General features: G+C 35.1%; 3 protein-coding genes across 5 annotated transcripts; 2 read left to right on the top strand and 1 right to left on the bottom strand.

Annotated features, from left to right (window-relative positions):
- The first annotated feature begins 707 nt into the window (after positions 1-707).
- Positions 708-7,281, top strand: lsm12b (LSM12 homolog b). Its single transcript, XM_028476885.1, has 5 exons — positions 708-876; positions 4,184-4,317; positions 5,418-5,527; positions 5,598-5,724; positions 6,960-7,281. Exons 1-5 carry the CDS (start codon positions 750-752, stop codon positions 7,050-7,052), a joined length of 591 nt encoding a protein of 196 aa, XP_028332686.1. The 5' UTR covers positions 708-749; the 3' UTR covers positions 7,053-7,281.
- Positions 7,282-7,614: 333 nt separating this feature from the next.
- tmem101 (transmembrane protein 101) lies at positions 7,615-25,322 on the bottom strand. 3 transcript variants are annotated; one of them, XR_003676277.1, is made up of 5 exons: positions 25,189-25,322; positions 22,371-22,551; positions 22,131-22,277; positions 19,974-20,353; positions 7,615-7,712 (listed from the first exon to the last, which is right to left on the bottom strand). XR_003676277.1 is itself a non-coding variant. In XM_028476883.1 (4 exons), exons 1-4 carry the CDS (start codon positions 25,320-25,322, stop codon positions 20,045-20,047), a joined length of 771 nt encoding a protein of 256 aa, XP_028332684.1. In that variant the 3' UTR covers positions 19,932-20,044. The 3 variants fall into 3 exon arrangements, 1 of the variants encoding a protein (XP_028332684.1); XR_003676278.1 differs by lacking the exon at positions 7,615-7,712 and adding an exon at positions 16,644-16,840; XM_028476883.1 differs by lacking the exon at positions 7,615-7,712 and having other exon boundaries at positions 19,932-20,353.
- LOC114481812 (slit homolog 1 protein) lies at positions 16,544-18,337 on the top strand. Its single transcript, XM_028476850.1, has 2 exons — positions 16,544-16,816; positions 17,579-18,337. The coding sequence occupies exons 1-2, from the start codon at positions 16,544-16,546 to the stop codon at positions 18,335-18,337; spliced, it is 1,032 nt and encodes a 343-aa protein (XP_028332651.1).
- Positions 25,323-26,052: the final 730 nt, after the last annotated feature.

Here is a 26,052-nt window from a genome sequence, read left to right as displayed (position 1 = left end):
AAAATGATGAAAATGAATGAACAAATGTAAAAAAAAAAAAAAAAAAACTACAGAAATTTCCAAATAAAATAGCCAATTTCAATATAATACACATTTGACTCATTCGACAAGGGATATGAAATCCTACCCCCATTCTTCACCATTAACAAATGCAAAATCCAATAAACTAAACAAAAATCACAATAAAAATAAGTACTCCAATTGAGCTAATAAGAAAAAGTACACAAATTGACAGAAAAATATACAAAATTACTCCAAAAACACACAAAACAACCAAAATACCCAAAAGGACTTAACAAGAACACACAAAATGACAACATACAAAAAATAAATAAATAACAAAAGTACACAAAAAACACACGGAACCACAACAATAATATGTATAATTGGAACAACAAAGGACAGAAACTTTTGTTCTGTCCTGTGTTGTCTGCCTTGTTTTCTATTTTGTAGTTTTTTGGGTGGGCTTTCTTCATCCTTTTTTTTCTTTTCCTTGTTGAAAAGGTAACACAGAATATATTTTTCCTACAAAACATTTTATTAAACACATACAGTTTATTCACTTTGGGGCACGGCTGGTTATTCAAGGATAAAAAAGTAAATCTTTGAGGATCCTGAATCCATATTATTGTGTCCCCTGTGCCGCGCAGCCTCCACTCGTACGTCGCTGGGCCACGCCCATGTTACGTCACCCTGCGTCATCGCGTCGTTTTACGTAAGGCAGGCGCTCCGGTTTCCTGGCGGAGAAGATGGCGGCTCCAGGACCGGGGGAGTATTTCAGCGTCGGGAGCCATGTCTCTTGCCTCACCTGCTTGGGCCAACGGCTGCAAGGAGAAGTGGTCGCGTTCGACTACCAGTCCAAGATGCTGACCTTAAGTATCCTTTGAGTGGTTCGCGGTCCCGTGTTCGGACAGGGCGCGCTGGCCTCCGAGGGCCTGTAGGGTAACCGAAAATCTGCCAAATAGTGTTCCGCGCAGGCGTAGCCGGTGCCAGAAGAGCTAGTGCCTGTGTGTGGTTTAAATCAACTTTAAAACCCACTTCAGGGACGTGGGCGTCGGTATTTTAGCGTGTGTCGTGTTGGTCATTCAGTGTTTTCTGTGTTCTCTTTGTAAAGCCAGCCTTCAACGTGGATCACTATCTGGCATCCAACCATAGCTAGCCATCATGTCTGTGTGTAGCCGCTAGTTAGCATGTTAAAACGACACCCAGAGGCCCACATTGGGGCTTCGTGTGTTCAAATACCGAACTTTCGTGGTTACTTTGTGGTGTTTGTGCGTGTTTTTTCCCCTCGTTAGCGAGTGAATGGATGCCGGTGCTAACCGGCCATGCTTCATTCATGCCACTGCTAACGCTGCTAGCATGCTAAGTGTCGGTCATTCCTGCACACTGCTGCTCCCCAAGTCAACATTATCAACAATATCACTGCTTCGTCAGTCTAACCACATAATAACGCACTGTTATCATCACATTTAGTTATTTATAACCGGACTCTGATTCAGTTTACAGAAGCATCACTTAAGCTAACGTTAGCATGCTGGTTTACACCCATTGGTGGGAGGGCGTGTGTACGTGTGTTTTGACCCCCATCAGTGTGATCAGATTACTCACGCGTGACGATGTGGTTAACGTTTACAATGGGAGTGCGCTCTAAACACACACAGTGAAGGTTGTGTTGTTGTGTAGAAAGTTCACCCTGGTGTGTTTATCATAGATGTTACCTGTGTGGGTCACTAGCGGGACAATGCTTTAAGTTGGCACCTACTTATCTTATATTTTTGTATTATATTTCAAACATACAAAAGTACAAACAGGATCAGTGCATTAGAATGCCTTTTTATTCGATTTATTGTGGTTATTTTCCCCCGCTTTCTTTTCATTTATTATATTCAACTGTAGAATATTCTTACATTTCAGGTTGGAATGTCTGTAATACATGGGTCAGTTTTTCCTCATACCTATTGTAGCTGACTATTTTCTCTGTTTCAGTAATATTTAGGGCTGGACGATATGGACCAAAACTGATATCTTGATATTTGTTCTCAAAATGGCGATACACAATATAAACCTATTTTTAACTCTAAGTCTTACCAGAAAGACAATTCAGGGTTAAATTTGCTGATGCAAAATGCCACACAGCACATTTATTAACAAATCGCTACACATTATGTGTCACTTTGGAAAGCACGTGTGAGTGAGTTTTGTAGTGTGGCTTGTTTAAGGGAAGGTCTGGGTTGGGTGAAGTTGTGAAATCAGTGACTCCTAAATTGAGTACTTTAATACAAAATAAACTATAAAGAATATATGTATACAGGCAATCTTGTTGTTTTCTATATCATCAAAATAGAAAGCCTAATTTATCATTTGATCATGCTTTTTCAAACATTCCAAACTACAAAATATGGAATATTCATGCTGATATTGGATCAGATTAATATCAGTCACAATATTGGTGTTGTATCATATTAAGAAAAGTTGTATTGCTACACTTAAGTTTAAATATGTTAATAAAACTACACAAACATATTTCTATAAGTGGGAAAATAACCAGAACAGCTATTTAAAACCCTAAATCCAACTGTTAATGGTTTATTTTGTTCTGAATCCACATTTTTTTGTTGCGCTCCATGATTTTATGCTTTAGGGTTTGGAAGCTGTTTGTTCAACATGTCTTCTGTGTTCCACTAGTCATGGTCACCCACACCAACTTTTAGCTTCTGCTTTTTCTACTTCCTTGTAAAATGAGTTTACTCTAAGATCGCAATAAAATAAAGGCATAATTATGTGAGTTTTATGGCTATAAGATATTATCAATTCTTTAGAAAACGTCACAATATATTTGACGATATTCAAAAAATATGCCACAATTTGTTTTTAATTTGATTAAATTTGGGTGCCTTCTAGGTAGGGCTGCACGATTTTGACAAAAAAACCTGATTGCATTTTTTTTCTTCTGACAAATATTGCAAAATATACATTTAAAGGCATATGCGTTTTAAGGGTTAGGGTTATATATATATATTTTCCTGTGCAACATGCATTTCACAGCATGCCTGTCAAAAGAAAAGTTTCTTTCAAAATAAGACAAGTCCAACATGCGAGACATTACTAGGCTATTTATTTCTTTCTTTATTTTTTGACCAGCTGTCCGCGACCCAGTTTTGGGTCCCGACCCACCAGTTGAGAATCACTGTTTTAAAGTATCAGAAGTTATCATTAATCTACGGTGTTTAAGACTCAACAATCCCTGGTATCGGTGGTCCAGTCCACAACAACAAAACAACTTTATCCACAGATCTTCTGTAGCTCTGATGAGATGTTAAAAACGCTCTGAGCAGGTGAAGCTGATTAAAGCTGACTCATGTTCTCACGGAGCGCAGCAGCACTACATGAGAAACGGACAAAGCTTTACAGACACGTTAAAATGAAGCGGGCACTGGTCTGCTCTGATTTAGGAGTCGTGTTAGACGGTGTTTAAAACAGAGTGGGGAGGACATTCACGCACAAAAAACGTCCTTTTCCTCACGGTGATGGCGTTTCAACTCGATTCTGTACATTTCCGCGTTCAACAGTAGATTCTGTTTTCATTGTTCAATTTTGTGATTCCATTAACGTGGATTTTATAGGGCCCTGGTGTAGTTGTTAGCGCACTCAGAGACTCGCTGTAGCGCATACAAGCCTGTGTCCTGTAGCCATTTCTGATTGGCCAGCAGCCCAGGAAAGTGGTTCTCAGCAATTGTGATCGGTGGATAAATATATCACTCAAATGATGGAGACGGAAGAAAAAACCTCCAGTATCTGAGGTTACGTTATCGTAGTAGTGAAAACCATAAAACCTATGCGATAAAGGTTAATCGTACCGCCATATTTCGAGGGGTGTTCCGTTCCAATATCAGATATTCGTCCAATATTAGCCTGAAAACGAATATCGTATTCGGATTTTCCAATATTTTTACATTCATTTTATTGTATTCAATTGAAGAATACTGTAGATATTATGTTGAAGGTTAAAATGTATGTAAACAATTGGTTAATAAGATGTTTGCAAAGACGACTTGAACGTCTGTTACTTTTGTCTTATTTCACTGTGTTTTGTGAAACTGAGGATTCAGTTTTATTTAAACCATGTCACTGTTGTCGTGCGACTCTGTTAAGTTTGTCGTCCTTGACCCAAACCCCTTCCCAGAATGTGCTTCCTCCAGCGGAAAGCCCAACCTCAACGACGTCATCCTGATCAACTTAGCTTATGTTTCCGACGTGGACATTATAAATGACCGCTCCGAGACTCCGCCTCCACTAGCATCACTGAATGTTAGCAAGGTAAGGCCACGCACAAAAAAATTATCCAGTTATACACGATTACTGTTGCACGACATCACCTTTGTCTATTATTAGGATCAAATCAAAGGTTTATTATGAAACGCTATTAATAAAACTTGTTGTTCAGCCTTTACATGATCACGTTTCCCTCTCATGTACTCACACATATTTTTTTTTGTAGTGTTTTCCTAATCTTAAACCACAAAACTGTTTTTTATTTTATTTATTTGCATTTTGAGAATGTGAGGATTTTAATTTGTAAACCATTGGGCTGCAGAAAGGTGTAACATTTTCAGTAAATTCTGCTTGAACTTAAGTTTAAGAATTTTGACAATATTCAAAAATATAACCATTTTATTGAAAATATTTATTGGAGTTAACCAGAACTTGGGAGTAATCAAAGTAAGACATTAAAAAAAAAATTACATTCCAACTAAGGTTGTAAAATTCCAGGAATTTTCAAAGACTTTCCATGGGAATTAACCAGAAATTGGGAGAAATTTTGAATAACTGTCACATACAAAAATAAATATTAGAATCCATTCAAAATAATTCAACTTAAAAAAAAAAAAAACATACAATATCATGTCAAATAAGGTTGTAAAATTCTGGGAATTTGTAAATTTGCAAACTTTGTGTGGGAGTTAACTGAAAGTGTTCACAGACAAAAGTTGTCCCTTAATTAACAGTGATGTTGATATAGTTAAGAAGATATATTTTTATTTTACCATCTTCTAAAATATCAGCGTCAGTTATTTAAAATGACAAAATTTCTTATTACTTCCAATGATTATATCCCATTATATGTTTTTGTTTTTGATTTCCAAAATTCCTGAAGATCACGTGAAGTTTCTGGAAATTCTCCGCCCCTTTGCACGACGGCGTATAAGGGCCACATTAAAATAAAATAAATAATATTTGCACTACAAGATTACAGACATAACATTTTGAGATTAAAGTACTTTTCCAACCCAGTTTCTAAATCTCATTTACTCCATGTTGCAGCTGAATCACTTTTAACGGTTGATTTTAAAGGATTTGGTGTCTTTGTGTCTATACGTTTAAAAAGCTTGTGTGTGTGTTGTGCGTTTTTGTCGCAGCTTGCCAATCGAGCACAGACGGAAAAGGAGGACAAGCTGTCCCAAGCCTATGCAATCAGTGCTGGGGTTTCTGTGGAGGGCCAGCAGCTATTCCAGACTATCCACAAAACGTAAGTGCACACCAGCAGGTGTAGCATAAAACAAGGGTGGAGTCAGTGTGACAGTGTTTTTTTTCTGCAGCATCAAAGACTGTAAATGGCAGGAGAAGAACATTATGGTGATGGACGACGTCGTCATCTCACCGCCTTACCAGGTGGAAAACTGCAAAGGCAAAGAGGGAAGCGCTTTAAGTCATGTACGCAAAATAGTGAGTATCTACACACAATATACACACAGATCAGTAATCTGTTTTCAGACACCAGGAAACACTTGTTATGAATTTAGTGAAGTTTAGATTTGATCTGCAGTGACTGTTTATGTATGGCCTCAGATTTATAGGTTAAAAATATTCCGTTTAAGGGTTTTTCAACCTTAGGTTTGTGTTTAGTAATAAAATGTACAAAAAATTATTAAAATTATGTGTAAATATATATATATATATTTTTAAAATGTTTTGAAAACTTTTTGAATCAGGTCAGGCTTGAAAGTTCGCCGTCGTTCAAAGTGGGGAATACCCAAAAAAAGTTTGAGAACCACTATATTAATAACACAGTATAAAAAGCCTGATTGATTAGTTTTTAATTCTGAGAAATTTGTGATATAAAAAGGGGGTCATGATCCAACAAAGGTTGGGAACCACTGGGAAAAACACGATCGCTCGATAAAATGTAACGGGTAATGAACAATATTGAACGGGATTAATGAGCAGAACTGGACGCATTGGAAACTTTATTAAACTTTCTATGCTTTCAATCACTGGTTTTCCTGTGAAATAAAGCATGTGATATTGTCCCAAAACAGTCATGTCATGTGACATTTTTCTGGTGAGCCCAGTTACTTTTCCCGTCTAAAATTATTTTTTTGATCATATTTGTTATACTCTGTTATAAATAGAGTAGGCAGTATAGCTGTATCTGTGATATTTTGTATTGTTGTGCAAAATTAAATAAAAATACATTTTAATTTTAAAATAATAGATAACATTTTGCATGCATTTTTTAAAATTTTACATAAAATTGTTAAATTTTACACATTAAATGTTTTTGAATTTATTTTTTAATTAAAAATATAATTAAAACATTTTTTAAATTGTATTATTACTAGACTTTCCCATAAATACAAATGCATAAATATTTAAAAATTGCACAAAAAATAGAATTTTTTTTTTATTTTTTAAATGTAAAATATAATTTGTCATTTTTTACATTTTTATTATTGATAGACATTTCAGGTGACATGGGGTCACGACCCCAAGGTTGAAAACCCCTTTGACACACAGATAAAAAAAAAAAATTAAAATCTTGGCTGTGGCTTATTGTTTTTTTGCTTAGGATCTTTTTTCAGGTGGTTTATCAGACATGATGAAAGCACAACATTAAAACGCCTCTTGTCTGTATTGGGTTTCCCTTCATGGGCTTTTCCTCCATTTGCTTTTTCCTGCAGGTTGAGAAACATTTTAGAGACGTGGAAAGTCAGAAGTCCATGCAACGTTCACAAGCACAGCAAACACAGAAGGACTCCACTTTATCTTCTTGAGTTGGCGGTGCCGGTTCAGCCGAGAAGGCGACGCGGGAGCTTTTATTCCCACTGCCAGACGACGTCGGCATTCCTTTGTCCTCAGTCTGAGCCCACGAAGAGGAGCGCTGAGGGCCCTGGATCCTGAAGATCAAAAAATACCATAAATGTAAAAGAAAAAAAAAAAAAAGAGAGATGAAAGATTAAATCTTAAATTAGACTTTATTAAAAAAACAAAACATAATTTAAACATGAACATAAAGCATCCATAGTTTCATGAACTAACCTGTCTCATTCTGTGTTGCCCCGCCCCCCTGCCTGTTTTTCTCCACCCTCTTCCTTCTTCTTCAGTTTTTCAAATTGAGAAAACTAGAGCAGAGAGGCCTGTTAGCTTTATTTTCCCCCTCATCCGTTGTTCTTTTTTTTTTTTTTTTTTTTTTTTTTTTTGCCGTTTTCCATGTTCTGCTGTCTTTATTTTCTGTATTTTAAAAACAAAATGTGACTTGAAATGCCACACTTTAAAGGACATTTTCTAAAATAAAAATAACAAAAATTCTGGCTGTAATGCTGTACTTTTCATCACCTTTTGTGGAGCTTTCACCTGTGGCTCAGGTAGGTAACGGAGCTCTTGGATCTATCCATCCTGCTTTAATCAGAACGTCCAGCTTGTAAACCACACAGCTGCAAGAAGACGATACATTGTGGATTGTGGTTAATTAAGGAAAATCATGAAAGCTCATATGAATATTAATTACATTTAAAAACCTGAGATTGAAGCTTTTCTAAACTTTTGTGTGTGGAGTTGAGGATTTTAATCCCACCTTGGCTTCAACTGCATGTCCTTGAAGGATAGAAAGTCAATATGAATCCTGGAATAATAAGTGGGTATAGAACAGGGTTTTCCAACCTTCTGGTCAGGAATGTAGTTTGTGGGTTGTCTGAAAAGTCTAATGTATGAATTGACGTATTTTTAAAAATATTTTGTACAGTTAAACCAATACATAAAGGATTTTTATGAACATGTAAAATCAAGTACTAATAGTGTAATGGATACATCTGTTGCATTGGGTGACTATCCACAGATGAGTGGGGGTTCGATTCCTCCAAGTACCAGACAAAGAACGACTGAAGGATGGTGGTAAGAAGGGAACTATATAAAGATAGTAAAGCATAAAAAATTTCAAATGCCAATAAACTGAGGTAATGCATAAAAAGGCACAGACATTGCGAACTACTAAGAGCGGAGGTAAAGCTATTGTAAGTCATAAAAAAATTTCAAACAACTAGTAACAAAGGTAACGCAATAGTAAGTTGCAAAAAGCTTTCAGATGCCAAAAAAAAAAGGTAAGGCTATAGTAAGGCACATTTTTCAAAAAATGAAAATTGAGTTAAGACCAAATTAAATCCTAAAAACTTCTGCAAATATAATGCACATACTTAAATTGGGCAAAGAGAGCAGTAAGGCACAAAAAATGTAAAAATCAACTAAAATCACCCAAAATCAAAAGTAAGGCTATAACAAGGCATATTTTTTCAAAAATTAAAAAAAAAAAAAAAATTGAGATAGGACCATCTTTAGACCCTAAAAACCATTGCAAGTATAATGCACATACTTAAACAGGGCTAAGAAAGCAGTTAGGCACAAAAAATCACCCAAAATCAAAAGTAAGGCTATAACAAGGCATATTTTTTCAAAAATTTCAAAAAAAAAAAAATTGAGTTAGGACCATCTTTAGACCCTAAAAACTACTGCAAATATATTGCACATACTTAAACAGGGCTAAGAAAGCAGTAAGGCACAAAAAATGACAAAAAACTAAAATCACCCAAAATCAAAAGTAAGGCTATAACAAGGCATATTTTTTCAAAAATTTCAAAAAAAAAAAAAATTGAATTAGGACCATCTTTAGACCCTAAAAACTACTGCAAATATATTGCACATTCTTAAAATGGGCTAAGAAAGCAGTAAGGCACAAAAAATGTAAAAATCAACTAAAATCACCCAAAATCAAAAGTAAGGCTATAACAAGGCATATTTTTTCAAAAATTTCAAAAAAAAAAAAGATTGAGATAGGACAATCATTAGACCCTAAAAACTATTGCAAACATAATGCACATACTGAAACAGGGCTAAGAAAGCAGTAAGGCACAAAAAATGACAAAAAACTGACGTCACCCAAAATCGAAAGTAAGGCTATAACAAGGCATATTTTTTCAAAAATTTAAAAAAAAAAAAAAATTGAGTTAGGACCATCTTTAGACCCTAAAAACTACTGCAAATATATTGCACATACTTAAAATGGGCTAAGAAAGCAGTAAGGCACAAAAAATGACAAAAAACTAAAATCACCCAAAATCAAAAGTAAGGCTATAACAAGGCATATTTTTTCAAAAATTTCAAAAAAAAAAAAAAGATTGAGATAGGACCATCATTAGACCCTAAAAACTACTGCAAAAATAATGCACATACTTAATGAGGGCTAAGAAAGCAGTAAGGCACAAAAAATGACAAAAAACAAAAATCACCCAAAATCAAAAGTAAGGATATAACAAGGCATATTTTTTCAAAAATTAAAAAAAAAAAAAAAAAAAATTGAGTTAGGACCATCATTAGACCCTAAAAACTACTGCAAAAATAATGCACATACTGAAACAGGGCTAAGAACATACTGTAGTAAGGCACAAAAAATGACAAAAAACTAAAATCACCCAAAATCAAAAGTAAGGCTATAACAAGGCATATTTTTTCAAAAATTTCAAAAAAAAAAATTGAGTTAGGACCATCTTTAGACCCTAAAAACTACTGCAAATATAATGCACATACTTAAACAGGGCTAAAAATGCAGTAAGGCACAAAAATGACAAAAATTTAAAAATCACCCAGAAACGGAGGTAAGGCTAGAGTAAGGCAATTTTTTCAAAAATTTAAAATTTCAAAAAAAAAAAAGATTGAGATAGGACAATCATTAGACCCTAAAAACTATTGCAAACATAATGCACATACTGAAACAGGGCTAAGAAAGCAGTAAGGCACAAAAAATGACAAAAAACTAAAATCACCCAAAATCAAAAGTAAGGCTTTTGTAAGTAAGGCATATTTTTTCAAAAATTTAAAAAAAAAAAAAAAATTGAGTTAGGACCATCTTTAGACCCTAAAAACTACTGCAAATATATTGCACATACTTAAAATGGGCTAAGAAAGCAGTAAGGCACAAAAAATGACAAAAAACTAAAATCACCCAAAATCAAAAGTAAGGCTATAACAAGGCATATTTTTTCAAAAATTTCAAAAAAAAAAAAAGATTGAGATAGGACAATCATTAGACCCTAAAAACTATTGCAAACATAATGCACATACTGAAACAGGGCTAAGAAAGCAGTCAGGCACAAAAAATGACAAAAAACTAAAATCACCCAAAATCGAAAGTAAGGCTATAACAAGGCATATTTTTTCAAAAATTTCAAAAAAAAAAAGATTGAGATAGGACAATCATTAGACCCTAAAAACTACTGCAAATATATTGCACATAATGAAACAGGGCTAAGAAAGCAGTAAGGCACAAAAAATGACAAAAAACAAAAATCACCCAAAATCAAAAGTAAGGCTATAACAAGGCATATTTTTTCAAAAATTAAAAAAAAAAAAAAAAAAAATTGAGTTAGGACCATCATTAGACCCTAAAAACTACTGCAAAAATAATGCACATACTTAATAAGGGCTAAGAAAGCAGTAAGGCACAAAAAATGACAAAAAACAAAAATCACCCAAAATCAAAAGTAAGGCTATAACAAGGCATATTTTTTCAAAAATTTCAAAAAAAAAAATTGAGTTAGGACCATCTTTAGACCCTAAAAACTACTGCAAATATAATGCACATACTTAAACAGGGCTAAAAATGCAGTAAGGCACAAAAAAAGACAACAATTTAAAAATCATCCAAAATCGGAGGAAAGGCAATAGTAAGGCACATTTTTCAAAAATTTGAAAATTAAAATAAAAAAAATAAAAAAATGAGTTAAGACCACTATTAAACCCTAAAAACTACTGCAAATATAATGCACATACTTAAATTGGGCTAAAAAAGCAGTAAGGCACAAAAATGACAAAAATTTAAAAATCACCCAGAAACGGAGGTAAGGCTAGAGTAAGGCAATTTTTTCAAAAATTTAAAATTTCAAAAAAAAAAAAGATTGAGATAGGACAATCATTAGACCCTAAAAACTATTGCAAACATAATGCACATACTGAAACAGGGCTAAGAAAGCAGTAAGGCACAAAAAATGACAAAAAACTAAAATCACCCAAAATCAAAAGTAAGGCTATAACAAGGCATATTTTTTCAAAAATTTAAAAAAAAAAAAAAAATTGAGTTAGGACCATCTTTAGACCCTAAAAACTACTGCAAATATATTGCACATACTTAAAATGGGCTAAGAAAGCAGTAAGGCACAAAAAATGACAAAAAACTAAAATCACCCAAAATCAAAAGTAAGGCTATAACAAGGCATATTTTTTCAAAAATTTCAAAAAAAAAAAAAGATTGAGATAGGACAATCATTAGACCCTAAAAACTATTGCAAACATAATGCACATACTGAAACAGGGCTAAGAAAGCAGTCAGGCACAAAAAATGACAAAAAACTAAAATCACCCAAAATCGAAAGTAAGGCTATAACAAGGCATATTTTTTCAAAAATTTCAAAAAAAAAAAGATTGAGATAGGACAATCATTAGACCCTAAAAACTACTGCAAATATATTGCACATAATGAAACAGGGCTAAGAAAGCAGTAAGGCACAAAAAATGACAAAAAACAAAAATCACCCAAAATCAAAAGTAAGGCTATAACAAGGCATATTTTTTCAAAAATTAAAAAAAAAAAAAAAAAAATTGAGTTAGGACCATCATTAGACCCTAAAAACTACTGCAAAAATAATGCACATACTTAATAAGGGCTAAGAAAGCAGTAAGGCACAAAAAATGACAAAAAACAAAAATCACCCAAAATCAAAAGTAAGGCTATAACAAGGCATATTTTTTCAAAAATTTCAAAAAAAAAAATTGAGTTAGGACCATCTTTAGACCCTAAAAACTACTGCAAATATAATGCACATACTTAAACAGGGCTAAAAATGCAGTAAGGCACAAAAAAAGACAACAATTTAAAAATCATCCAAAATCGGAGGAAAGGCAATAGTAAGGCACATTTTTCAAAAATTTGAAAATTAAAATAAAAAAAATAAAAAAATGAGTTAAGACCACTATTAAACCCTAAAAACTACTGCAAATATAATGCACATACTTAAATTGGGCTAAAAAAGCAGTAAGGCACAAAAATGACAAAAATTTAAAAATCACCCAGAAACGGAGGTAAGGCTAGAGTAAGGCAATTTTTTCAAAAATTTAAAAATTCAAAAAAAAAAAAAAAGTAATTAAGAGCATCATTAGACCCTAAAAACGATTTCAATTTTAATGCACATACCTAAAATGGGCTAAGAATCCGGTAAGGCAAAAAAAGACACAAATTTAAAAATCATCCAAAATCGGATGTAAGGCTATAGAAAGGCACATTTTTCAAAAAAAAAAAAAAAATTTAGTTAAGACCAAAATGAAACCCTAAAAACTACTGCAAATATAATGCACATTCTTAAACAGGGCTAAAAATGCAGTAAGGAACAAAAAAAGACAAAAATTTAAAAATCATCCAAAATCAGAGGTAAGGCTATAGTAAGGCACATTTTTCAAAAAATTAAAAATTAAAAAGAAAAAAGAAATTGAGTTAAGACCAATAATAAACCCTAAAAACTACTGCAAATATATTGCACATACTTAAGTTGGGTTAAGAAAGCAGTAAGGCACAAAAAATGACAAAAGTTAAAAAAAAATCACCCAGAAACGGCGGTAAGGCTATTTAAAAATTTAAAAAAAATAAATAAATAAAAATTAAAAAAATTAGTTAAGAGCATCATTAGACCCTAAAAACTATTTTAATTTTAATGCACATACCTAAAATGGGCTAAGAATCCGGTAAGGCAAAAAAAGACACAAATTTAAAAATCATCCAAAATCGGATGTAAGGCTATAGAAAGGCACATTTTTCAAAAATTAAAAAAAAAAAAAAAAAAATTAAGTTAAGACCAAAATTAAACCCTAAAAACTACTGCAAATATAATGCACATACTTAAACAGGGCTAAAAATGCGGTAAGGCACAAAAAAAGACAACAATTTAAAAATCATCCAAATTCGGAGGTAAGGCTATAGTAAGTCAGTCAATATGGCAAAACATTTTCAAACACCTCAAAACAAAGGTAAGGCTATAGTAAGGCATACATTTTTAAATGTTTCAAGATGGAGGTAAGGCTACATGACTTCTAAGTGGTCTCCCATTAAAGTTCTGACAAGGTCCAGCCCTGCTTAGCTTTTGAGCTCTGACTATAGCCTTACCACCGTTTCAAGGATTTTGACATTTTTTTTGGAGGTAAGGCTTTAGTAAGGCATTTTTTTCAAAAATGTAAAAATTCAAAAAAAAGCATCATTTGACCCTAAAAACTGTTTCAATTTCAATGCACATACCTAAAATAGGCTAGGAATCGGGTAAGGCACAAAAAAAAAAAAAATTCTAGTTTTTATGCCTCATTATAGCCTTACCTCTGTTTTTGGGTGTCTGAAATTTTTTTAGCCCATTTTTATACCTTACTATAGCCTTATATCCGTTTTTTGGCGACTGAAATGTTGTCGCCCGTTTTTATGCCTTACTATAGCCTTAACTCCTTTTTCTGAAGTTTGAAATTTTTTCTCCCGTTTTATGCATTACTCTCGCCTTATCTTCGATTTTTGGCGTTCAAAATATTTTTGCCAGGTTTTATGTCTTAATATAGCCTTATCTCTGTTCTTTGGCGTTTCAAATTTTTTTCTACAGATTTTTTGCTTTACTATAGCCTTACATCCGTTTTTTTTGCCCATTTTTATGCCTTACTATAGAATTAACTGTTTTTAGATGTTTGAAATTTTTTTTACCCGTTTTTATGCCTGACATCTAGCCTTTTCTCCGTTTATTTGGGATCTTACATTTCTTCAGCCATTTTTATGCCTTATCTCCGTTTTTTGGCGCCTGAAATTTCTTTGCCCATTTTTTTGCCTTACAATAGCCATACTATAGCATTATCTCAGTTTTTAGATGTTTAAATTTTTTTGCCCATTTTTATGCTTTATTATAGTTTTGTTTCCGTTTTTTGGCGTTTTAAATTTTTCCGCCAGTTTTTATGCCTTACTATAGCCTTAAATTCGTTTTTTGGGGTTTGAAATTTTTTCGCCCGGTTTTATGCCTCATTATAGCCTTAACTCCGTTTTTTGAAGTTTGAAATTTTTTCTCCCGTTTTATGCCTTACTATAGCCTTACCTCCTTTTCTTTCCGTCGAAAAATTTTTCTCCAGTTTTTATGCCTTATTATAGCCTTAAATCCGTTTTTTGGCGTTTGAAATTTTTTCGCCTGTTTTTATGCCTTACTACAAACTTAACTCCTTTTTCTGAAGTTTGAATTTTTTCTCCCGTTTTATGCATTACTATAGCCGTACGCCGTTCTTTGGGGTTTCAAATTTTTTCTACAGATTTTTTGCCTTATTATAGCCTTACGTCCGTTTTTTTTGCGTTTAAAATTTTTTCTACAGTTTCTATGCTTTACTATAGCCTTAACTCCGTTTTTTGACGTTTGAAATTTTTTCTCCCGCTTTATGTCTTAATATAGCCTAATCTCTGTTTTTAGACATTCTAATTTTTTTCGCCCGTTTTTACGCCTTATTATAGCCTTATCTTCGTTTTTTGAAGTATGAACATTTTTTTCCCGTTTTATGCCTTATTATAGCCTTACCTCTGTTTTTGGGGGTCTGAAATTTTTTAGTCCGTTTTATGCCTTACTACAGCCTCATCTTTGGCGACTGAAATGTTTTAGCCCGTTTTCATGCCGTACTATAGCCTTATCTCTAGTTTTTGGTGTCTGAAATTTTTTCTCCCGTTTTATGCCTTAATATAGCCTCATCTCTGGTTTTAGACATTCTAAATTTTTTTTGCCTTATTATAGCCTTACCTCAATTTTTTGGCATCTGAAATTTTTTAGCCCATTTTTATGCTTTACTTTTTTTTTTCTACTTACTATAGCCTAACGTCCATTTTTTGGCGCTTAAAATTTTTCGCCAGTTTTTATTCCTTGCTATAGCATCATCTCATTTCGAAACGTTAAAAAACAGAGATAAGGCTATAGTAAGGCATAAAAACTGTAGAAAAAATTTTAGACGCAAAAAAAGGAGGTAAGGCTATAACAAGGCATAAAAACTGTCAAAAAAAAACTTCAACCGCAAAAAATCAAAGATAAGGCTAGAGTAAGGCATAAAACAGGAGAAAAACATTTCAGACGCCAAAAAAATGGAGGTAAGGCCATAGTAAGGCTTAAAAATGGGAGAAAACATTTTAGACCCCAAAAAAATGGAGATAAGGCTATAGTAAGGGATAAAAACAGGAGAAAAATTTTCAGGCGCCGTAAACGGAGCCATCCATTTTTTCTTTTGGTGTTTGAAATTATGTTGCCCATTTTTACGCCCTACCTCGGCGTTTGAAAATGCCTTACTATAGCTTTCAGGTACTAAATATAACATTAACATCTAATTAAGATTTAGATATAGCCATATGCCTTACCTCTGATTTTCCTGAAGTTCCTGAGGAAGCAACTTTAATAAAAACAACAGACTATTTCATTCTCAATTTACTACACACATTTTTGTTCAAACTTTATAACAATTTGTCTCATTAAGTCATATTTCATATTAAACAAAATTTATTACAAATAATTCAAAAATAATTAACAGGTTTTTATCATAGGTGGAGTTTGCGATTCTTGCCAGGGTATCTGGCATGAACTGCAGAGCTCAGTGTCGCGTCACCATTTATATTGTGGAGAAGAATTGTGCAACAGAAGAACCAACCTAAAGTCTTAAAAGTTTGGAACCATTTCACTGAAAACTTATACCACACATATGACATCTGTGACATGAAAATAACAGTAATATGATTTGACAAAAATGAATTAATTTGGGAAAATGTAATGAAAACTTTAGAACACTAGGGGGAGAGGAGTTTGGAGCAAATTTTTAAAATAAAACCAAATAGTTTTTTGCTCAATAACAAGGGATGCTGATCTCATAAAGTCACTGAGACGGAGCATGGTGTGATGAAGGTTTTTAATTTTCCTATCGATTAAAGTGAAAGAGTTTAATGTTGTGTAAGGAGGAATTATGTGCAATTAACTCTTACATAATTCCTCTCATGAGAGTATGAGGACGATATGAGGGGATTAAAGCTGGGACTCATGAAATCATATAATGCATCTGTGCAGGCGGGATTCAGATCCAGTTTTTAGGAAATGCTCCAAACGAGGTCACGTGATGAGATTACGTCTAAGCTCTAATCCCACTCTGAGCATGAATGTGAATCAGTGAGTCTGTGCAGTGATGAAGGAGCATGTCTGTCCTCCTTAACTTCCTCCTGCCTCTGGTCCTGAGCTGGGCTCTGAGCTCCAGGCCGTGTCCTGGTCCCTGCAGGTGCTACCAGAACCTGGTGGACTGCGAACATCGTTGGCTGCTCCACGTTCCAGCGATGGTTCCTCATGGTACGTGGCTGCTGGACCTGAGTGGAAACCATCTGAAGGAGGTGCACAGCAGGTCCTTCCTGGGGTTGTGGTCTTTGAGGATCCTCCTGATGTCCAACAACAGCCTCCACACTCTGCATCCTCAGGTAGAGAAACCACATCTGTTTCGCCTTAATGCAGAAACATCTGCATTAACGTCTTTCCTCTGTGAGCAGCCTTTATTAGCGAGGATTTTTCAACAGACTTTTACATTTTCAATTTCCCATCACAGTAATGGTTGATTGGTCCTTTGATGTTTGTCACCAGCCAATCAAGAGCAAGCAGAGGGAAATGTTTGCTTATTATTACAGTTACATAGTTATTTACAGTTATTTTGTTACGGGTAATTATTTAGTTACAGAGTTAGTTAGTTGAAACTAAAAACATGAAACGCTTCAACAAAATGCAAGAAATTACACAAATGAATAGGAAAACTATCAAGAATGACTAAAAAAACACTCAAGACAACAAAAAGAAACAAACTGACAATAACAATATACTAAATGTCAACAAATAGACAGAAAAACACAAAAAACTAATGTTAACAAAAAAAACACATCAAATGACTCAAGACAACAAAAAGAAACAAACTGACAAACATAAAACACAAAATGTTTAAAAAAAATACAAAATGTAAACAGAATACACAGAATTGAAACAAAAACGTACCAAATGTCAACAAAATGCGGAAAAATACACAAAACTAAAAACGTTATACCCAAACGGACAATAAAAACACACAAAATGACAGCAAAAGTAGACAAAACTCATTTTTTCCTGACAAAATGTTTCGATTGGTCGTTTTTTGCTGATGTGGCCCTGGGATCCGACAGTTTGCTTTAACGTCTCCTCTTCTCTCGGCCGTTCAGTGTCTCTCGTCACTTCAGTTCCTGGAAAGGCTGGACCTGAGCTACAACCTCCTCCGTGGGCTCCCCTGGGACTTCTCCCACAGCCTGTCCTCCCTGCAGGAGCTGCGTCTGGACCACAACCTGCTCCAGCACGTGGCTTCACTGGGAGAATTGGACAGCCTGAGGAAGCTGGACCTCAGCTACAACCACATCCAATCCATGGACGTGGGAGCGTTGGTGGGCCTGTCGAGCCTCAGTGTGCTCAGCCTGGAGGGAAACAGGCTGGAGGTGCTGAGGGAGGGTCTGCTGAGCCGCCAACAGAGGCTGGAGGTCCTGAAGCTGGGTCACAACAACGTGTCCCTGATCGAAGCCGAAGCCCTGACGCCTCTTAGGAAACTCACTCTGCTGAGCTTGCGGGGAAACCAGCTGACCCACGTCAAGTTCAAGACCCTCCTGAAGCTGCAGACCACCAGCACCCACCTGCACATGTCCTCCAACCCGTGGTTCTGCGACTGCGAGCTGCAGCGCGTCTTCGGCAAGATCCGGCGCGTGCGACACCTGCACGTGGACGACTACGAGGATGTGGTGTGCCACGCCCCCGCTCAGCAGACCGGCCACACGCTGGCGTCGCTGGACACTCGGCTGTGCGTGGCGGAGACAGCCACGGTGCTGGTCATCACCATCACCGTCCTACTGGCTGTACTGGGAGCACTGGTCAAAGCAGAGCAAAACCGCAAAAACAAACAGAGGACGGCCGAGGAAGAGGAAGCGCAGAGATAGGAGCAATAATACCTTATTAGCTACACCAGTGGTTCTCAACATTTACAGCCCACGACCCCCAGAATAAAGGCTCCAGAGACCCCCATTGTAGCTGAAGGTGTTTGAACACAGACATTAACAGGGCCATCTATAAGGGGGAATAAAGGGGAGAGCTTTTTGGGGTCCATCCATGAAGTCAGCTAAATGATGGTCCATTGTTCTATGAATCTGTAATAACCACATTTATTTATTTATCTGAATAATTTTCACTGTATGGCAAGAAAAGTGATGTCCGGTCTAAATAGCGAACGGTCAAACTAACATGAAAATAAACGTTTCAAAATGTCATCACCAAATAAAGAACAGTAAAAAAGTATTTTTTCCTCAAAAGAGAAAAGAGAAGTCCACGGGAGCTCATGCACGCACCAGAAGTGAGCTGTGCTGTGAAATAGATGTAGACGGTGCACTAGCGCTCCCTCACACCCTGAGGTCAAAAGTTGAATAGGTTTCATTTCGGGGCAGTCCAGAAGTGAAATGAAATTAAAATAAACATTTTGAAATGACCAAATTACTCCAAAATAACAGATACACACACTCGGGGTATTTGGAACCCGTTGACCGAGTTTCAGGTTGAACTCGCACCACGTCGGGGAGATATTTGCTCCGCACGCACACACACAGACCTCCCTTGCTTTTTAGTTAGATAATATCACTGTTATCCAGGAAGTATTTTATTATTTGCACTTTAGTATATAGTCATCTTAAAGATGTAAATCCTTGTTTTAATGAGAAATGAAACGGGTTAAAAGTGACCAAAATGGTGGAAATTCAATCTCAATTAAATTATTAACTTATTCAGTATTTTTACCTTAACTTTTTTTTTTTTTTTTTTTTAAATCAACCATTGGATTCCAGGATTTGTAATCTAATTTTCCATCCTTTTAAAATGTTTATTTAAACTATAGAATGTAACATTAATTGTTCAATTGTTAGTTAATCCATACCAATACCTGTTTTACTTACTTTGTTAATTTCACTTTCAGGATTTTTATTTTTATTTAGTTAATTACTTAAAAAAAAATAAAATAAAATGTAATCAAAACCCCTTCCTGAACTGATTTATTTTTTCTTTCTCTGCTAACTTTAAGATGCATATTCAAATCTATAGTTTGACTCGACACACAATATTCAAAAAGAAGACAAAATAAACTGCTGGAATTATTACTAAAACTCATAAGTTGTGAAAGCTTTGATCAGCTTTAATCATCATTCAGGGACTTGTGTTTCATCCCAGCAGCACAATAACACTTTGCTCTGGCATTTCATTTAATAATGCGATACTTTTCATTTGGTGATAACGAAAGCATTTCTACATTAATCACGTTTCTTATTTACATAAAGTTTACAGCAATAAAAACCATCAGTCATTAGAAGCTAAAGTGTCCCATTAAAAGTAACCATAAACCCAGTGTCCCCAGTTTAACAACAATAGTAAAACTTTCCCTTTATTTAAAGAAAACACCGTAAAAAAAAAAAAAAAAAAAAATTGTTTGATTTAAGCACATTTAAAAACTAGTCTCAGCCAAAAAGGAACAAATGTAAACATGAGGCGTAATAAATTATTATTGTTTAAAAAAGGCATGTTTGTGGTACAGACCATCAAAGCGTTGCAGCTCCAAAACGTCCTTCACTTTCACTTTAAGTACAAAGTCATGTGACGCGTGGCCGTCAACCGTCCGTAGCAAGGATGAGCGCGGCGCCGAACACGCCCACGTTGTGACCCATCAGCTTCATCTGGTTCCAGAACTCCACCTTACGCGTGTGGTGCCAGTAGTTCATGTTCCCGTCGATGAGCAGCAGGACGAGGGGAAGGACGGTGGCCAGGATCTGAGCCGCCAGACGCACGTACCAGCCCGAGAGGAACGCCAGCGCCAGCACGCCAAACAGAACCTCCAGCAGCACCAGCGTGATCTCACCACCCATGATGTGGTTCAGATAGGCCTGCCGGTCCTCCTGACTGTGCTGCAGGGAGTAGACCTGGTGGGACCAGAACAGGGACAGGAATGTTGGCATTTTATCGTCAAAGTCCAAACTGAAGTGCTTCAAAAGAGACGTCAAGAACAATTTTGACAAAGCAGGGCCACAAAAATGTGGTTGTATCTGATCTGAGGGTCACATTATTATAACATTAACATGACTGTGTGGATTTGTGTGGTTTCCATTTTCTCTTTTTCTCTCATTTTGTTTATTTGTCTCTTATTTTGTGTATTTTTGATTTTATTTTGTGTTTTTGGAGTCATTTTTTGTTGTCATTTTGTGCATTTTTGGAGTCATTATTTGCATTTATATCATCCTTATGTTTATTTTTCTGTAATTTTTATAGTCTGTTATTTTTTTAATCATCCTTTTGTCTATTTTTCTGTAATTTTTGTTTAGTTTGTGTATTTTTATTGTTTTTTTTGTCTATTTTTCTGCTACTTTAGTGAAATTTTAATAATCTTTTTGCCCATTTTCCAGCTATTTTTGTCTCCTTTGTCTATTTTTTTCTGTTAATTTTGGGTTTTAACATTCATGTGAGCATTAAAAAGAACAAAAGATTTGTGTGGTTTCGCATTTTGCATTTTTTGTTTGTCATTGTATGCGTCTTGGGAGTTCTTTTCCTGCATTTTCCCCTCCCTTACCGAGTCAACAGCTATAATCCTAATCCATGCTTTCATCACTTCCTTCGCCATCGCTGGCCCCACCCTTTGGAACGCACTCCCACCGCCCATTAAAAACTCTGACTCACCACCAAACTGCAAATCATTACTCAAAACCCACCTGTTCAAACTGGCTTTTCCATAAACCCCTTTTTGTTTTGTTTTGGTTCCCATGTAAAGCGTCTTTGAGTGTCCAAAAAAGCGCTATACAAATTTGATGTATTATTATCAATAATAATATTAACAATAATTGCATTTATCCTCATGTATATTTTTCTGTAATTTTTGCAGGACTTTTATCATCCTTTTGTTTATTTTTCAGTTACTATCTTTTTTCCATTTTGCGTATTTTTATCATTCCTTATCAGTTATTTATGTTTATTTTTCTGTTACTTTTGTGTATTTTTATCATCCTTTTGCTAATTTTCCTGCTATTTTTGTGTGTTTTTATCATCCTTTTGACTATTTTCTAGTTATTTTTATCTGTTACTTTTGTATTTTAACATTTATGTCAGCATTTAGAACAATGACTGATGTGAGCATAAATACAGGAAAGAACAAAGGATTTGTGTGGTTTCCTTTTTTGTATCCCTCACATTTTGTGATTCTTTTTTCTAATTTTTGTTTTCATTTTGTGATTTTTTTAAGTCGTATTTTTTTTGTCGTTTTGTGCGTTTTTGGAGTTATTTGCATTTATAGCATCCTTGTGTCTATTATCTGTCATCTTTTTGTTCATTTTGTGCATTTTTATCACCCCCTTTCTGTTATTTTTGTCGTCTTGTCTTTTTTTTGTTACCTGTGTGTATTTCTGTAAATCATTGTTTATTTTTTTTCTGGAATTCTGTGTGTTTGAAATACATTTGTGTATTTTTGCCTTATTTTCTGTCAGGTTGTACATTTACTTTGGGGGCCACATGTTGCTAATGTCTGCATTACGCAGCCGGGATTTTTCCTCAAGGTTTCCATTTGAGGGTTCTGGATGTTTCTTCACAGTAGCATTTAGGTTTCTGCTTTAGTTCAAATTAAGGACGTTACTTCCTGCTAAGTTCTCATTTAATTGAGTTTTAATTCTAGATATAGGAATACTAAACTATTTCGTTTAACACAACACGCACCATGCAGATGAGGTAAACTCCCAGGAAAACCTGCCCAGTGGACTGCAACGACCTGCTGCGAGGTTTCTGACGGTAAACTTCTCCGGCGCCGCTCGCTAGAATCAGGAATCCTCCAATGATGGCCAGAGCTCTGGAGTACATCCGGACCTGTGGGGAGGAGAAGAAACATCTGTGGTTACTGATGTTGACCAACATGACCTGCATAAATCATTTAATGATTGTAAAATCAGTGTTATCTACCTTCAGCCATTCCCCATAATGCACCTGCTCCCCCACGTATGAGGCGTACGTGCTGACGGCCAGCTGAACGGCCGCCGCTATAGCAAACCACCTCCGCTTCACCCCGAAGGTCATGAAGCTGGAGCAGAGCACTGCAGCGCCCATGTCCACGTACAGGTACGGGACGTGGATGTCGGGTTTCCTGGGTGAGGGGTGGGTCACATTTATTAAGCCACCAATCAAAATCAGTTGTTTATTTCATATATGTAAACAAAATAAGAAAATAATACAGTTATGGACAGGCATGAAAAATAAACACAAAAAATGAACACATCACTGCATTTTTCATTTCTGAAAAGGAGTGGAATTATTACTCCCACCTCTTATTCATAAAATAGCTATCACTTGTCACTATAATCCATTTATAGACTTATATTGCTATATTTAGTGTGTTTTCAGACGCCTCCAGCGACTCTTTATCACATAAAGCAGCTAGTGACAGGTGTAGTGACTTTAGCTCAGTCCTCTCTAAAAGTCAGATTTTTTAATAGACTTTGTTGTGTTTATTGATGCATTTCTACAGTTAAGCCAAATTACTATGGGTGTAAGAAAAAAAGGATTTGGTGATATATCATAATATTTCACCCCGCGATTATCGTATCAATACAAAAAAAAAAAATTCAAAATTTAATAACAGTTAGTAGTTATCATTTACTTGTTCTCATAAGTTTTTTAAAAAAAATGAAATAAATTGTATTTCATAAAGGTGAAATTTGTCATTTTTGATATTGCGCTATATCGCAATGTATATGGGGTTATATCGTATCGTGACATGCAAATCGCATCGTTGGATTCATGGCAATGCACACCCCTACAAATTGCTGCAGTCATTTTTTCTAAACCATTGGAAATCAAGGATAACAAGTTGTAACACAGAGTCATGCAAGGAATAAGAGATTACCGTCAAATAGTGTGAAACAGTTATAATTTGAACATTAAGTTTAGTGTCTGAGATTAGGCTGCTGACTTTATGCAAGAGGATGAGAATTATTGGTGCAAATTACGTTTATTAAAAGTTTGTGATAATCTCATCTTTCAGGGAGAAGCGGTTCAATCCTACGAACAAACTTGTGACCATTGGTTAGTTGGTGTGTAGGAGCGAAATTTTCATTAGGCGCACATTTGGTAAAAAAAAAAAAAAAGTACATTTTAAGACATTGTTTTCAGGAAAAAAGTTTTTTGTAATACAGGTTTGATTAACAATTTTCAGCACTTTTCCTTTTCCTTCCCACTCCTTAATCATCAACCGTAGCCATGGAAACCCCAGAACAACTTTTTGATGTCAATTTTTAAAAGACAACAAAAGGCATTCGGTATCAGAACAGGAGCCATTGAGTTGAAGCTTAGTGTGTGATGGCTGTGACCAACTTTCATGTTTTCCTTTCAACTCTGTTACCACAAAAAGGTAACGGAGTGGAATGACGTTCATCAATCAACCCCATGTTAAGCAAAAAATTAGGAAGAATTCAGCAGAGCTAACACGGAATATTAAGTTAGCTACTGCAGCCTTTAAATTCCACAATTTTCAACATTGCAAATGTGCCTCTAATGAAAATTTGGCCAGTAAAGCCATTGTATGTCCTTCTGTTTCCATGTTGGGGAAAGGGAGAACAAAGACAGAAAGTACGCACGAACGCACACACACATTCCATGCAGGAATCCCAGTAGACTGTGGCAGGACGTGGATGCTAAAGTTAACACAGCAGATTAAAGCTACCATCACTCGAAGGAAATTACAGCTTTGCTGCTGCTCCATACACAGAATTACAGAGTTTGTGATGTTGACTTAAACACATCCATATGGAGCCGACGTGGAGCCACACACACGGACTTCAGGATCAAACACAATCAGTGATCCTCCCTTTTTTTCAAGCAGATCATTGAACATATCATCTCATTCTTCATCCATCATCAAGTGGAAGAAATCTTTAAAATTCAAAGATGTTTAATTCAGTTCTTAAACGCAATAATTTATCCCTCGCCATTTTTACAAAGCAAAAAATGAAGCCTTGTTTATTTAAAAAAAATTAAGATATATGTTTTATTTTAATATAAATTATATTTTATAAAAGTATAATTTATATTTTGATATTAATAAATATATATATTAACCATGCCTGCATTTGTAGTCTTGCATGTGGTTGACGACAAATACGTTTTTCTTTTTCTACTTTGCAAAATACATACGTAATAAATAAATGTATTAATTCTTCAAAAATAAAAATAAAAACACAAATTGGTTGGTGTAAATAAATGACGTTCTGTTAAGCAAATGTATATATATTATGCGATTATTTAATTAAAAAAAATGGAATAATCAAAAAACTACCGGCAAAGCTGATTAGTAGGAATACTAAATATAAATGTCAACATTTTCACAATAAGACAATAACCGTTCATAGTGAGCAACAATTGGGAATATATATATATATTTTAAAGATTAAATCAAGAAGACAAACTTACTTACATACATCATTTATACGTAGAGCACAACAAAGAAAAATCTTTATAATGAAGAATTATTTTTTGCTAATTATCTCACATTCAATCAACATCATTAATTTAACAAATAATACAGCGTAAATTAAAAGGTACACAGGATATATAGTATAAGTAGTATACATAACATTTTTGACAGTTCCTGTGATGCCAATATTAATTTATTACATTTAAGATGACTCAAGAGTTTGTATGAAAGTTGACTTTGCATTTAGCCCCTATGCTAACGTTAGCATTCTTCTCCAAATGGAGCCGCTTCTTCTCACAGTCAATATCTCACCTTTTGGAGTCCGCCCGTTCAGCAAACAGCATCAACATACTGAAACAGTTCCAGAACCCGAACCGGGTCAGAATAAACGCCCCGAGTTGGCTGAGAAACCTCAACATCTGTTTCCTACTCGGACATGCAGCCATGTTCCCGGTGCACGCTCACCACATTGCGCAGCACTTCCGGGCGGAGAGCGTTAAAGCACACCTTCAAAATAAAAGTACGCACTCTGATCGACAGCTTGTTTCAATGACGATGTTGGCATTGGAGTCATATTCTGAAAAGACGCATTGTGCTGCATGAAGACGTTTTTCTATTGGGTGATACTGTTAAAGTATATCTACCGCCATCTATAGGACAAATATACGTCTTACAATTTTTGTATTACAAAGATTATTTTTATTACAGTAAATCAATTATAGACAACTCGCGGCCCTCGGTCTAATTTTGTGCGGCCCCCCAAAACAAAATTGTAATTCAGGAAGTTGAAAGTTATATAACGCCCAACAAAACACACACAATTCCAGAAACACAGAAAATGACAGTAAAAAAGCACAGAATGTCAACAAAAGTACACAAAATGAAAACAAAGACAGACTAAACAACTTCTTAAACACAAAATGACTACTAAAACATGAACAAAATATATAAAAGGACTTCAAAGACACAGAATACAAGCAAAATTGCAGAAAATGACAGACAAATGTACAAAAACGACAGAAAAATACACAAAAAGACAACAATAACACAAACTTTATAACAAAAACACTGATAACTGCTTGAAACGCACACGAAAAGGCAACAAAAATTTGCAATATTGACAAGTAAATAGACAAAATTAATTAAAAAAAACAAAAAAGATCTAAAAACAAAAAA

This window comes from Gouania willdenowi, chromosome 19, assembly GCF_900634775.1.
Source record: "Gouania willdenowi chromosome 19, fGouWil2.1, whole genome shotgun sequence".
Lineage (NCBI taxonomy): Eukaryota > Metazoa > Chordata > Actinopteri > Blenniiformes > Gobiesocidae > Gouania > Gouania willdenowi.
This window is presented reverse-complemented; position numbering and strand designations above follow the sequence as displayed.